Source organism: Hemiscyllium ocellatum, chromosome 31 (assembly GCF_020745735.1).
Source record: "Hemiscyllium ocellatum isolate sHemOce1 chromosome 31, sHemOce1.pat.X.cur, whole genome shotgun sequence".
NCBI lineage: Eukaryota > Metazoa > Chordata > Chondrichthyes > Orectolobiformes > Hemiscylliidae > Hemiscyllium > Hemiscyllium ocellatum.
The window spans coordinates 1,749,014-1,761,266 of NC_083431.1; the positions used below are offsets into that span (position 1 = coordinate 1,749,014).

At 52.5% G+C, this 12,253-nt stretch overlaps 1 protein-coding gene across 2 annotated transcripts in view; it reads left to right on the forward strand.

Annotated features, from left to right (window-relative positions):
- abr (ABR activator of RhoGEF and GTPase) overlaps nucleotides 1-12,253 on the forward strand; it is a 119,642-nt gene that overhangs the window by 87,570 nt on the left and 19,819 nt on the right. For both annotated transcript variants that reach the window (XM_060848320.1, XM_060848321.1), the window contains 6 exons: nucleotides 947-1,069; nucleotides 5,549-5,624; nucleotides 7,213-7,317; nucleotides 7,642-7,716; nucleotides 8,400-8,497; nucleotides 9,608-9,739. In XM_060848320.1, the coding sequence (XP_060704303.1) occupies nucleotides 947-1,069; nucleotides 5,549-5,624; nucleotides 7,213-7,317; nucleotides 7,642-7,716; nucleotides 8,400-8,497; nucleotides 9,608-9,739 (609 nt within the window). The remainder of the gene's footprint in view (nucleotides 1-946; nucleotides 1,070-5,548; nucleotides 5,625-7,212; nucleotides 7,318-7,641; nucleotides 7,717-8,399; nucleotides 8,498-9,607; nucleotides 9,740-12,253) is intronic.

A 12,253-nucleotide genomic window follows, 5' to 3' on the forward strand; every position in this document is an offset into this window, starting at 1 on the left:
CTCTCTCCCCGTCCCACTCCTAATCTCTCTCTCTCCATCAATCTCTCTCTCTCTCCCCCAATCTCTCTCTCTCTCTCCCCCAATCTCTCTCTCTCTCTCTCTCTCTCCCCAATCTCTCTCTCTCCCCCAATCTCTCTCTCTCTCCCCAATCTCTCTCTCTCGCCCCAATCTCTCTCTCTCTCCCCCCCAATCTCTCTCTCCCTCCCCAATCTCTCTCTCCCCCCCCAATCTCTCTCTCTCCCCCCAATCTCTCTCTCTCCCCCCAATCTCTCTCTCTCCCCCAATCTCTCTCTCCCCCCCAATCTCTCTCTCCCCCCAATCTCTCTCTCTCCCCAATCTCTCTCTCCCCCCAATCTCTCTCTCTCCCCCAATCTCTCTCTCTCCCCCAATCTCTCTCTCTCCCCAATCTCTCTCTCTCCCCAATCTCTCTCTCTCCCCCAATCTCTCTCTCTCCTCAACTCTCTCTCTCTCCCCAATCTCTCTCTCTCTCTCTCTCTCTCCCCAAATCTCTCTCTCTCCCCAATCTCTCTCTCTCCCTCTCTCTCTCTCCCCCAATCTCTCTCTCTCTCTCTCTCTCTCTCTCTCTCCCCCAATCTCTCTCTCTCTCTCTCTCTCTCTCTCTCCCAATCTCTCTCTCTCTCTCTCCCAATCTCTCTCTCTCTCTCCCCCAATCTCTCTCTCTCTCCCCCAATCTCTCTCTCTCTCTCTCTCTCCCTCTATCTCTCTCCCACCCCCCAATCTCTTCCCCCACCCCCCAATCTCTTCCCCCACCCCCCCAATCTCTTCCCCCACCCCCCCAATCTCTCCTTCTCTCCCCCAATCTCTCCCTCTCTCTCTCTCTCCCCGTCCAACTCCTAATCTCTCTCTCTCTCTCTCTCTCTTCCCCTACCTTGTCTCCTTCCCTCCTTCCCTTCCTGTTCCTGCCCATCTCTTCCTCCATTCGCAGAAATCTCCGAAGGGTCAGATGCGGGTTGTGGAGCGCCTGAAGAAGAAATTGTGTGAACAGGAATCCTGGCTCCTCCTGCACTCGCCCACCATTCCCTTCCGGATACACAACAAGTACGGAAAGGTGAGAGCTCACTGGGGGACCCGGGTCAGGACAGGGTCACTGGGGGACCGGGGTCAGGGAGGGGTCACTGGGGGACCGGGGTCACTGGGGGACCCGGGTCAGGGAGGGTTCACTGGGGGACCCGGGTCAGGGCGGGGTCACTGGAGGACCCGGGTCAGGGAGGGGTCACTGGGGGACCCGGGTCAGGGAGGGGTCACTGGGTGAGTGACTGGATGGGGAGGGATTATGGAGATGTCAGTGCAGTCAGCAGCTTTCGGAGCTGAGTATCACAGAATGGGAAGCTACTCACGTGAGGGTCTTTGAGAGGGAATGTGCTGGGGGTAAGGTGCAGTGTTGAGGGCTGGGGAATTGACACTGTTCAGGATACCCCCTGAGTGCTGGAGAGGAGTTTGGTGTGTGGGGGAGAATCCTGGTGTCATGGTGCATGTCAGTGTGAACATGGACAGGACAACGTCTAGAAATGAACCTTTCAGCTCAGCGAGCAAACCTACATCCAAAACAGTGAAGGACATTCAAAGGAGTTAGGGACAACAGAACTTCAAAGGTCATAATTTCTAGATTGGCCCATAACAGATTGGCACAGGGATAACGACATGAGAGAGATGAATATTTTGTTCTAGGACAGGTGTGGGAAAAATGGATTCCAGTTTGTGGGGCACAGCCACCAGGACATGGGAAAGTGGGATTTGTCCCAATGGGAGGGTGTCCCCCTGAAATGTGCTGGGGATGGTATTGTTGCTGACTGCATAACTAGGGAAGGAGAAAGGATTTTAAACTGAATTGTGGGGACAAAGGATCAAATTTGGGAAGAAATGTTAAAAGAGTAGAGATAAGGCAAAAGGAAAATATAAAAATGTGGGAAATGAAGAAGAAATATGACAGGAAAAGATAGAGAGCTCAAATCCAAGAGTAAACCAATAGAAGTAGTAAATTTACAAAATTAACAAAAGGATAAAGCTAAAAGGTATGTATCTGGATGAGTGTAGCATTCAAACCAACCAATAAACTGGGAGGTGAATAAGTCTGAGTTGAAAAATGTGGTGCTGGAAAAACGCAGCAGGCCAGGCAGCATCTGCAGAGCCGGAGAATCAATGTTTCGGGCATAAGCCCTTCTTCAGGAATGAGGCTGGTGTGCCAGGCGGGCTGAGATAAAAGGTAGTGGGGAGGGAATTTGGGGGAGGGGCGTTGGGAATACGATAGGTGGAAGGAGGTTAAGGTGGGGGTGATAGGCCGGAGACGGGGTGAGGGCGGAGAGGTCAGGAAGAAGATTGCAGGTCAAGAGGGCGGTGCTGAATCCGGGGGTTGGGACTGAGATAAGGTGGGGGGAGGGGAAATGAGGAAACTGGAGAAATCTGCATTCATCCCTTGTGGTTGGAGGGTTCCTAGGCGGAAGATGAGGCGCTCTTCCTCCAGGTGTCATGTGTGTGATGGAAGAGGCCAAGGACCTGCATGTCCTTGGTGGAGTGGGAGGGGGAGTTAAAGTGTTCAGCCACGGGGTGGTTGGGTTGGTTGGTGCGGGTGTCCCAGAGGTGTTTCTGAAACGTTCCACAAGTAGGCGGCCTGTGTCCCCAATGTATAGGGGACCATATCGGGTGCAGCGGATGCAGTAAATGATGTGTGTGGAGGCGCAGGTGAATTTGCGACAGATATAGAAGGGTCCATTGGGGCCTTGGAGGGAAGTGAGTGGGGAGGTGTGGGCGCAAGTGGGGTGAAAGGTGAGGACAAGTTGGGTGAAAGGTGAGGACAAGTGGGGTTCTGTCCTGGTGGCAGTTGGAAGGGCGGGGCTCAAGGGTGGAGGAGCGGGAAGTGGAGGAGATGCGGTGGAGGGCATCATCGACCACGTCTGGGGGGAAATTGCGGTCCTTGAAGAAGGCGGCCATTTGAGTTCGTTATTGGAACTGGTCCTCCTGGGAGCAGATGCGGCGTAGGCGGAGGAATTGGGAATATGGGATAGCGTTTTTACAGGGGGCAGGGTGGGAGGAGGTGTAGTCCAGGTAGCTGTGGGAGTCAGTCGGTTTATAGTAAATATCTGTATTGAGTTGGTCGCCTGAGATAGAAATGGACAGGTCTAGGAAGGGGAGGGAGGAGTCTGAGACAGTCCAGGTGAATTTGAGGTCAGGGTGGAAGGTGTTGGTAAAGTGGATGAACTGTTCAACCTCCTCGTGGGAGCACGAGGCAGCACCGATACAGTCATCGATGTAGCGGAGGAAAAGGTAGGGGGGTGGTGCCAGTGTAGCTGCGGAAGATGGACTGTTCCACATATCCTACGAAGAGGCAGGCATAGCTGGGGCCCATGTGGGTGCCCATGGCAACTCGTTTGGTTTGGAGGAAGTGGGAGGATTGGAAAGAGAAGTTGTTCAGGGTGAGGACCAGTTCAGTCAGTCGAAGGAGGGTGTCAGTGGAAGGGTACTGGTTGGTACGGCGGGAAAGGAAGATGCAGAGGCCTTCATGATGGGGGATGGAGGTGTACAGGACTGGATGTCCATGGTGAAGATAAGGCATTGGGGACCGGGGAAGCGAAAATTATGGAGGAGGTGGAGGGTGTGGGTGGTGTCCTGAACATAGGTGGGGAGTTCTTGGACTAAGAGGGACAGGACCGTGTCGAGGTATGCAGAGCTGAGTTCGGTGGGGCAGGAGCAGGCTGAGACAATGGGTCGGCCGGGACAGTCGGGTTTGTGGATTTTGGGCAGGAGGTAGAAGCGGGCGGTGCGGGGTTGTGGGACTATGAGGTTAGAGGCGGTGGATGGGAGATCCCCTGAGGTGATGAGGTTATGGATGGTCTGGGAGATGATGGTTTGGTGGTGGGAGGTGGGGTCATGGTCAAGGGGGCAGTAGGAGGAGGTGTCCATGAGCTGGCGTTTAGCCTCAGCGGTGTAAAGGTCGGTGCGCCAAACTACTACCGCGCCTCCCTTGTCTGCCGGTTTGATAGTGAGGTTGGGGTTGGAACGGAGGGAGTGGGGGGCTGCAAGTTCCGAGGGTGAGAGGTTGGAGTGGGTGAGAGGGGTGGAGAGGTTGAGGCGGTCATTGTCACGGCGGCAGTTGGCTATAAATAGATCGAGGGTGGGTAAGAGGCCAGCACGGGGTGTCCAGGTGGATGGGGTGTGTTGGAGGCGGGAGAAGGGGTCGTCAGAGGGTGGGTGGGAGTCCTGGTTGAAGTAGGTGCGGAGGCGAAGGCAGCGGAAGAAATGCTCGATGTCTCGCCGCATGTTAAACTCATTAATCCGAGAGCGTAGGGGTATGAAGGTAAGGCCCCTGCTGAGGACTGATCTTTCATCCTTAGAGAGGGGAGGTCTGGACGGATAGCGAAAATATGGCAGGGCTGGGAGCTAGGACCTGGTGTGGGGGTGGAGTCGGTCATGGGGGTGGAGTTAGTCATGGGGCGGAGATTGACGTGGGTGAATAAGTCTGACCTAGCAGACAAGGCAGGGACATGGCAGCAGGGGGACGCAGATTGAGGTCTTCACATTGAACCATACAGGAATGTTTTTGTCAGAAAGGCATGTTAATAATCATGGGGGATTTTTAATTGCATACAGACTGGAAAAGTCAGATAGACGAAGGTAGCCCAGAGAGGGAGTTCACAGAGTTGTCAGGGTTGTTTCTTCAAACAAGACCTTTTCACAGACAACTCGAGATCCTCTGGCATTGTGTAGTGAGAGGCTTTAAAATTACATTACTGAAACAGTGAGACATTACAGAGGTTTAAATGCAGAGGGAGCTGTGTGTTATAATGTCAAAATCACCGAAGATACATCAAGTAGTTAAGAAAGATGTAGATTGTTATGCTTTATTGTGAAGGGAATTGAATACAATGTTTGGAAGATTATGCATCAGTTATACAAGGCACTGCTGTTACCCTGTCTAGGACACTGTATTTCAGGTAGCATTTGACACAATTCAGAGGTTTACTGGACTAATCTCTGGAATGAGCAGCTTATTTTATGAGGAAAGGTTGAACAAGCTCGGCTTGTATCTGCTGCAATTTAGAAAAGTAAGCAGAGACTTAGAATCACAGAATTTCAAGTGGCCATTTGGTCCATTGAGTCTGCACTGACCCTTTAAAGAGCATCCCATCCAGACTCAGCTCCCCCTATCAGTAACCCACCAAACCTGCATGTCTGGGATCTTCATTAAAACACACAAGATCCTGAGGAGTGCTAACAGAGATGGTGTTTCCTCTTGGGATAAAGGCTGGAACAAGTTGGTCACTGTTTAAAATCAGTGTTGATAATTTAAAACTGATTTTATTTTGCTGAGGGTCTCAGATTTTGGAACTGTCTCCCTGAGAAGGGGATGGAAACAGTGCTCAATATTAAAGCCTTATACAATAATGGGCTGCGAGGTTCTTATCGAGAGGTGGCACTGTGGGTGTGAGGTGTTAGCCATGTCATTATTGAATGGTGCAGCAGCTTTGAAGGGTCAGTGGCTTCCTCTTGCCGTATGATTTGCTTGATTGATTGTTTAGTTTCTCTTTCACAGAGTTTCTTGTTCCTGCTGTCCTCCGATTACGAGCGCAGTGAGTGGCGAGAGGCAATTGAGAGACTCCAGAAAAAAGGTAGGTTGGGACTGTATAGATTGAAAGGTCTGTAAGCATTTAGCTACCCTGACAACAGCCCTGAGGACCCGATCCCAAAACCAAGCTCCTTAGCCCTGACTCCACACACAACTGCCAAACTCAGGCTTCTGGCCTACTTCGTCAATGGGGAGAACTAGCCATTTGGATACAGAACTGGCTCAAAGGTAGAAGACAGAGGGTGGTGGTGGGGGGTTGTTTTTCAGACTGGAGGCCTGTGACCTGTGGAGTACCACAAGGATCGGTGCTGGGTCCTCTAATTTTTGTCATTTACATAAACGATTTGGATGTGAGCATAGGAGGTACAGTTGGCAAGTTTGCAGATGACACCAAAATTGGAGGTGTAGTGGACAGCGAAGAAGGTTACCTCAGATTACAACAGGATCGTGATCAGATGGGCCAATGGGCTGAGAAGTGGCAGATGGAGTTTAATTCAGATAAATGCGAGGTGCTGCATTTTGGGAAAGCAAATCTTAGCAGGACTTATACACTTAATGGTGAGGTCCTAGGGAGTGTTGCTGAACAAAGAGACGTTGGAGTGCAGGTTCATAACTCCTTGAAAGTGGAGTCGCAGGTAGATAGGATAGTGAAGAAGGCGTTTGGTATGCTTTCCTTTATTGGTCAGAGTATTGAGTACAGACGTTGGGAGGTCATGTTGCAGCTGTACAGGACATTGGTTAGGCCACTGTTGGAATATTGCATGCAGTTCTGGTCTCCTTCCTATCGGAAAGATGTTGTGAAACTTGAAAGGGTTGAGAAAAGATTTACAAGGATGTTGCCAGGGTTGGAAGGTTTGAGCTACAGGGAGAGGCTGAACAGACGGGGACTGTTTTCCCTGGAGCGTCGGAGGCTGAGGGGTGACTTTATAGAGGTTTATAAAATCATGAGGGGCATGGATAGGATAAATAGACAAAGTCTTTTCCCTGGAGTGGGGCAGTCCAGAACTAGAGGGCATAGGTTTAGGGTGAGAGGGGAAAGATATAAAAGAGACCTAAGGGGCAGCTTTTTCACACAGAGGGTGGTACGTGTATGGAATGAGCTGCCAGAGGATGTGGTGGAGGCTGGTACAATTGCAACATTTAAGAGGCATTTGGATGGGTATATGAATAGGAAGGGTTTGGAGGGATATGGGCCAGGTGCTGGCAGGTGAGATTAGATTGGGTTGGGATATCTGGTTGGCATGGACGGGTTGGACCGAAATGCTGTACATCTCTACGACTCTGAGTGCCTGATTCCAAGCTCCTCTTCCACCTGATTACATCACTGGCTGACAGTGAAAGTATAACTCCTATCCCATTACAGGAAGGGCCTGGGTTCTCTCGCATTGAATGTGCAGTGAGCCAGGAAGTTAAAGGTAATGTTCAAATATATTCCTCATTCTCTCCTTTTGTTCTCTCTCTCTTCACCCACATCTGTCCTTCATGTGTCTCTCTCCCCTCACCCCTCAACCTTCTCTCTGTATATCCAACTCTTTTCTCTCCTCATTACCACTTCACTCCCATTTTCCTTACACTCTCTCTCTTCTCCCCTCCCTATCGCCCTCCCCATTTCTTACCCCTAACCCTCTCAGACCTGCAGGGCTTTGTGCTCAGTTCCTTGGAGTTACAAATGCTGACTGGTGCCTGTGTGAAGCTGCGGACCGTTCACAATATTCCCGTAACCAGCAATAAAGAGGGTGAGAGGCTGATGTCAGAGGGTGAGGGGTCATTATTGGGCGGGGATGTGTGAGGGGTGGGGGGAGGGCTTGAGTGGTTGGTATCGGGGGGGTGAGGGTTCGGGGTCGGTGTCAGGGGGAATAAGGGAATGGTCAGGGTCGGTGTGGGGAGTTGAGGGGTCGGGGTCGGTGTGGGGAGTTCAGGGGTCAGGGTCGGTGTGGGGAGTTCAGGGGTCAGGGAGGTGTCAGGAGTCAGTGTGGAGGTGGGGGGAGGTTAGTGCGAGCAGTCGGGATGCTGAGAGCTGGGAACCAAAGCCATGTTATTGAGTGAGTTCCTTCCTGCAGATGATGAGCCGGGCGGTCTGAATGGCTTCCTCCACGTCATCGTCCGATCAGCAAAGGGCTTCGACACCCCAGCCAGTGAGTCATTGTGTTCCCTGACCCCTCACCCCCAACCCCCTCACCCCCGACTCCCTCACACCCCTCACCCCTGACCCCTCACCCCTATCCCTGACCCCTCACCCCTATCCCTGACGCCTCACGCCCTCCCCCTCACACCCTCCCCCTCATGCCCACCCCCTCACCCCCATCCCTGATGCCTCACTCCTATCCCTGACGCCTCACCCCCTATCCTCCTCACCCGGCCCCCCTCACCCTGATCCCTCACCCCCCTCACTCGGCCCCCTCACCCTGATCCCTCACCCCCCTCACTCGGCCCCCTCACCCTGATCCCTCTCCCCCCTCACTCGGCCCCCCTCACCCCCCTCACTCGGCCCCCTCACCCTGATCCCTCACCCCCCTCACTCGGCCCCCTCACCCCCCCTGACTTGCCCCCCTCGCCCCGCCTCCCTCTCCCCCCTCACCCCCCCTCCCTCTCCCCCCTCGCCCCGCCTCCCTCTCCCCCCTCACCCCCCCTCCCTCTCCCCCCTCGCCCCAAACTGGGTTTTTGAACGATGTCGAGTGAACCTTGTTTTGTCTGACCATCTAATTCACTCTAATTCACTACATCGCTCTGCTGGCCCAAGGCTGCTTCCTGTGGGAGTAAAGAGTGACCCTACCATTTATTAATTCTCTCTCTCCCCCCCACCCCACCACTTTTCCAGGTTTATACTGTACACTTGAAGTTGATTCCTTTGGCTATTTTGTCAGTAAAGCAAAGACCAGAGTTTTCCGGGACACAACAGAGCCACACTGGAATGAGGTGAGTTCAGGAGGTTTCGGGATTAAACTGATAAGATATCCGATTGTAAGACTCTTCAGTATCACATTCCCTGAAATTGTAGCCTATTTCCCCCTTCACCTGATGATGCTCAGTTCTCTTACTATGTCCCCAAAGGTGTGGACTCTCTCTGTGATTATTCAAGGTGCTGCATTGATGCAGTTGGGCACAGACTGGGACAGAATAGAAAGAGGCTATACAGCTACCCCCAAAACTGTTCTCTCCAGGTCGTCCCAATCACCCTGTTCCTTCTCCGAACAATTAAACTATTCCCATCGGAGTAATTATCCTTTCCTCTTTGGAAAGTTCTTGTTCAAGGCTGCTTCCACTTCCCTTCAGGCACCATGTTCCTGATCACTGCATCTCACCATCTCAAAAAAATAATTCTCTTCTTCACCTCCTTGGGTTCTTGAGCTGGTTCCCTTCAGTCTATGTCCCCCTGGTTCCTTACCCAGCTGCTACTGGGAAAGGCTCTCCCTCACTACTATACATCATTTTGAACATCTCAATTATATCTCCTATCATCATTAAAACTCTGAAGATTACAATCACAGCTTCTCCATGTGAGTGACATTCTTTGACCCTGGATCCCTGCTGGTAAATCTCCACGCCCTTCCCCAAGACCGTACCAGAATGCTGAAAGAGGAACCCTTTCCCCTGGTGAGGAGAGCCCAGAATAAAGGGACAGAACCTTTAAGCCCAAGCCATTGAAGTTATGATGTCATCAGAAGGCATTTCTGCTCTTAGAGAGGACTGGACATCTGGAACGCTCCTCCCCTAAAAAGGCTTCTGAGTTTAGAAAACAGCCAGAACACCTTGAGATCAATCACGTTTTTGTGGGGTGGACAGGGATTAAGGAACACATAATAAAGATGGGTGGATTCGGATCAGTCATCAACTAATTAAAAGGTGAGACACACCAGAGGGCTGAATGATTTCCAGTTCCTGTGTAACATGCTAGAAGAGGGGGCTGAGTGGCCTCCTGCTGTTCCTATTATATAGGCTTGAGGAGAGGGCTGAATGGCCCCCACCCATTCTCAGAACGTGATGAATTGAGATTCCCTGACAGTTTCTTGCCTTTGTTACTGACAGGAGTTTGAGATCGAGTTGGAAGGCTCCCAGACATTGCGGATCCTTTGTTATGAGAAGTTGTTCGACAAAATCAAACTCAATAAAGACGACAATGAAATTGTGGATAAAATCATGGGCAAGGGGCAGATACAGGTGAGCGTTGTTCCATATCACAGTGACAGCAGGCGTGGCAGGGGCTGAATGGCCACGTCTTGCTCCTATAGATGAAATGCTAAGGTGATGCCTACAGCAACCCACTGTGTGCAGGGAATTGAGAACTGGAACAATGTGAATACAACCGAACAAACCATCTCTGGGGATGACTGGGTTCTGTGAAGCTACACAAGATGCTCTAGGCAGGGCTTAGGTTGCTCAGTGTAAGCACGGCTTTTGGGGAGGGCGGGGGGGAGCGAGGTGGACGAAGGGGGGTTTGCCCAGGGAGGAGGGGGCTGCAGGAGGTGTGAGGTTGCCCGAGGAGCAGGGGGTTACGAGGTGGGGAGGGGGGGATGATGGTTGGCTGGCTGGCATCTTGCCATCGGGTATGTTTACTTTCTCTAATAATTTTCTTCCCATTGGCAGAAATCCAGGGAAATGTTATTCCTCGATATTGGACTGATTTTCAGCTGGTACTTGTTCTGAGTCATTTGTTCATCCAATCAGGAACCCCAGTGGCTCCTTCCTACACCCCCACATAACCCGTCAGAGCTGGCATTACCGTGAGATGGACACTGTACCCCATGGGCATTGAAAGGAATTCAAGTCTGTAACACACAGCCTTACATGGTCACAGACTGACACAGAAACAAGGTTCACTCATTCTATTTGTACATCCAGTGCGGAGCTTGGATTCATACCAACTGCTACATTCCACAGTCAGCAGTAATTGTGGCTTCCCAGCACAGCTATAAAAACCACAACAAAACATGTATTCATATTGCACCTCCAGACGCCACAAACCCTTTCAAACGACGCACACCGATAATGAAGGCAAAACAACAGGGTTCATTTTCAGCTGTCTCAGGGACAACAGCCTTGGATTAGTAACACATCCACAAGGCAGGGTATCCGACAGTGCAGCACTCCCTCAGCACTGACCCTCCGACAGTGCAGCACTCCCTCAGCACTGACCCTCCGACAGTGCCCACTCCCTCAGCACTGACCCTCCGACAGTGCAGCACTCCCACAGCACTGACCCTCTGACAGTGCAGCACTCCCTCAGCACTGACCCTCCGACAGTGCAGCACTCCCTCAGCACTGACCCTCCGACGGTGCAGCACTCCCTCAGCACTGACCCTCCGACAGTGCCCACTCCCTCAGCACTGACCCTCCGACAGTGCAGCACTCCCACAGCACTGACCCTCCGACAGTGCAGCACTCCCTCAGCACTGACCCTCCGACAGTGCCCACTCCCTCAGCACTGACCCTCCGACAGTGCAGCACTCCCTCAGCACTGACCCTCCGACAGTGCCCACTCCCTCAGCACTGACCCTCCGACAGTGCAGCACTCCTTCAGTACTGACCCTCCGACAGTGCCCACTCCCTCAGCACTGACCCTCCGATAGTGCCCACTCCCTCAGCACTGACCCTCCGACAGTGCGGCACTCCCTCAGCACTGACCCTCCGACAGTGCGGCGCTCCCTCCGCACTGACCCTCCGACAGTGCGGCACTCCCTCAGTCTTGCTCGGGCATGTCATTCTGGTGTTTGTGCTCATTTCTTCAAAGAGTGAGTTTCACTGATAACCTGTTGACTCTCGGGACTATCATGTGGAATAAAGGTTGGATTAAGTTGTTGCTTGGAGCTGGGAACTGTGGGGGAGGTGTAAGGGGACCGTGGACGACAGGTAACAGGTGGGGTTCAAGTAAATCAAATGGAGAAACAAGCCCCGCTGAGGGGAGTGAGGCTGCAGTGTGGGTGTGAGCGATTGGGTACGAGTGTGTCTCACTGTGTGGGTGTGAGCGATTGGGTACGAGTGTGCCTCACTGTGAGGGTGTGAGCGATTGGGTACGATGGTGTCTCACTGTGTGGGTGTGAGCGATTGGGTACGATGGTGTCTCACTGTGTGGGTGTGAGCGATTGGGTACGAGTGTGTGTCACTGTGTGGGTGTGAGCGATTGGGTACGATGGTGTCTCACTGTGTGGGTGTGAGCGATTGGGTACGATGGTGTCTCACTGTGTGGGTGTGAGCGATTGGGTACGATGGTGTCTCACTGTGTGGGTGTGAGCGATTGGGTACGAGTGTGTGTCACTGTGTGGGTGTGAGCGATTGGGTACGAGTGTGTCTCACTGTGTGGGTGTGAGCGATTGGGTACGAGTGTGTCTCACTGTGTGGGTGTGAGCGATTGGGTACGAGTGTGTCTCACTGTGTGGGTGTGAGCGATTGGGTACGATGGTGTCTCACTGTGTGGGTGTGAGCGATTGGGTACGATGGTGCCTCACTGTGTGGGTGTGAGCGATTGGGTACGATGGTGTCTCACTGTGAGGGTGTGAGCGATTGGGTACGATGGTGTCTCACTGTGTGGGTGTGAGCGATTGGGTACGATGGTGCCTCACTGTGTGGGTGTGAGCGATTGGGTACGATGGTGTCTCACTGTGTGGGTGTGAGCGATTGGGTACGAGTGTGTGTCACTGTATGGGTGTGAGCGATTGGGTACGATGGTGTCTCACT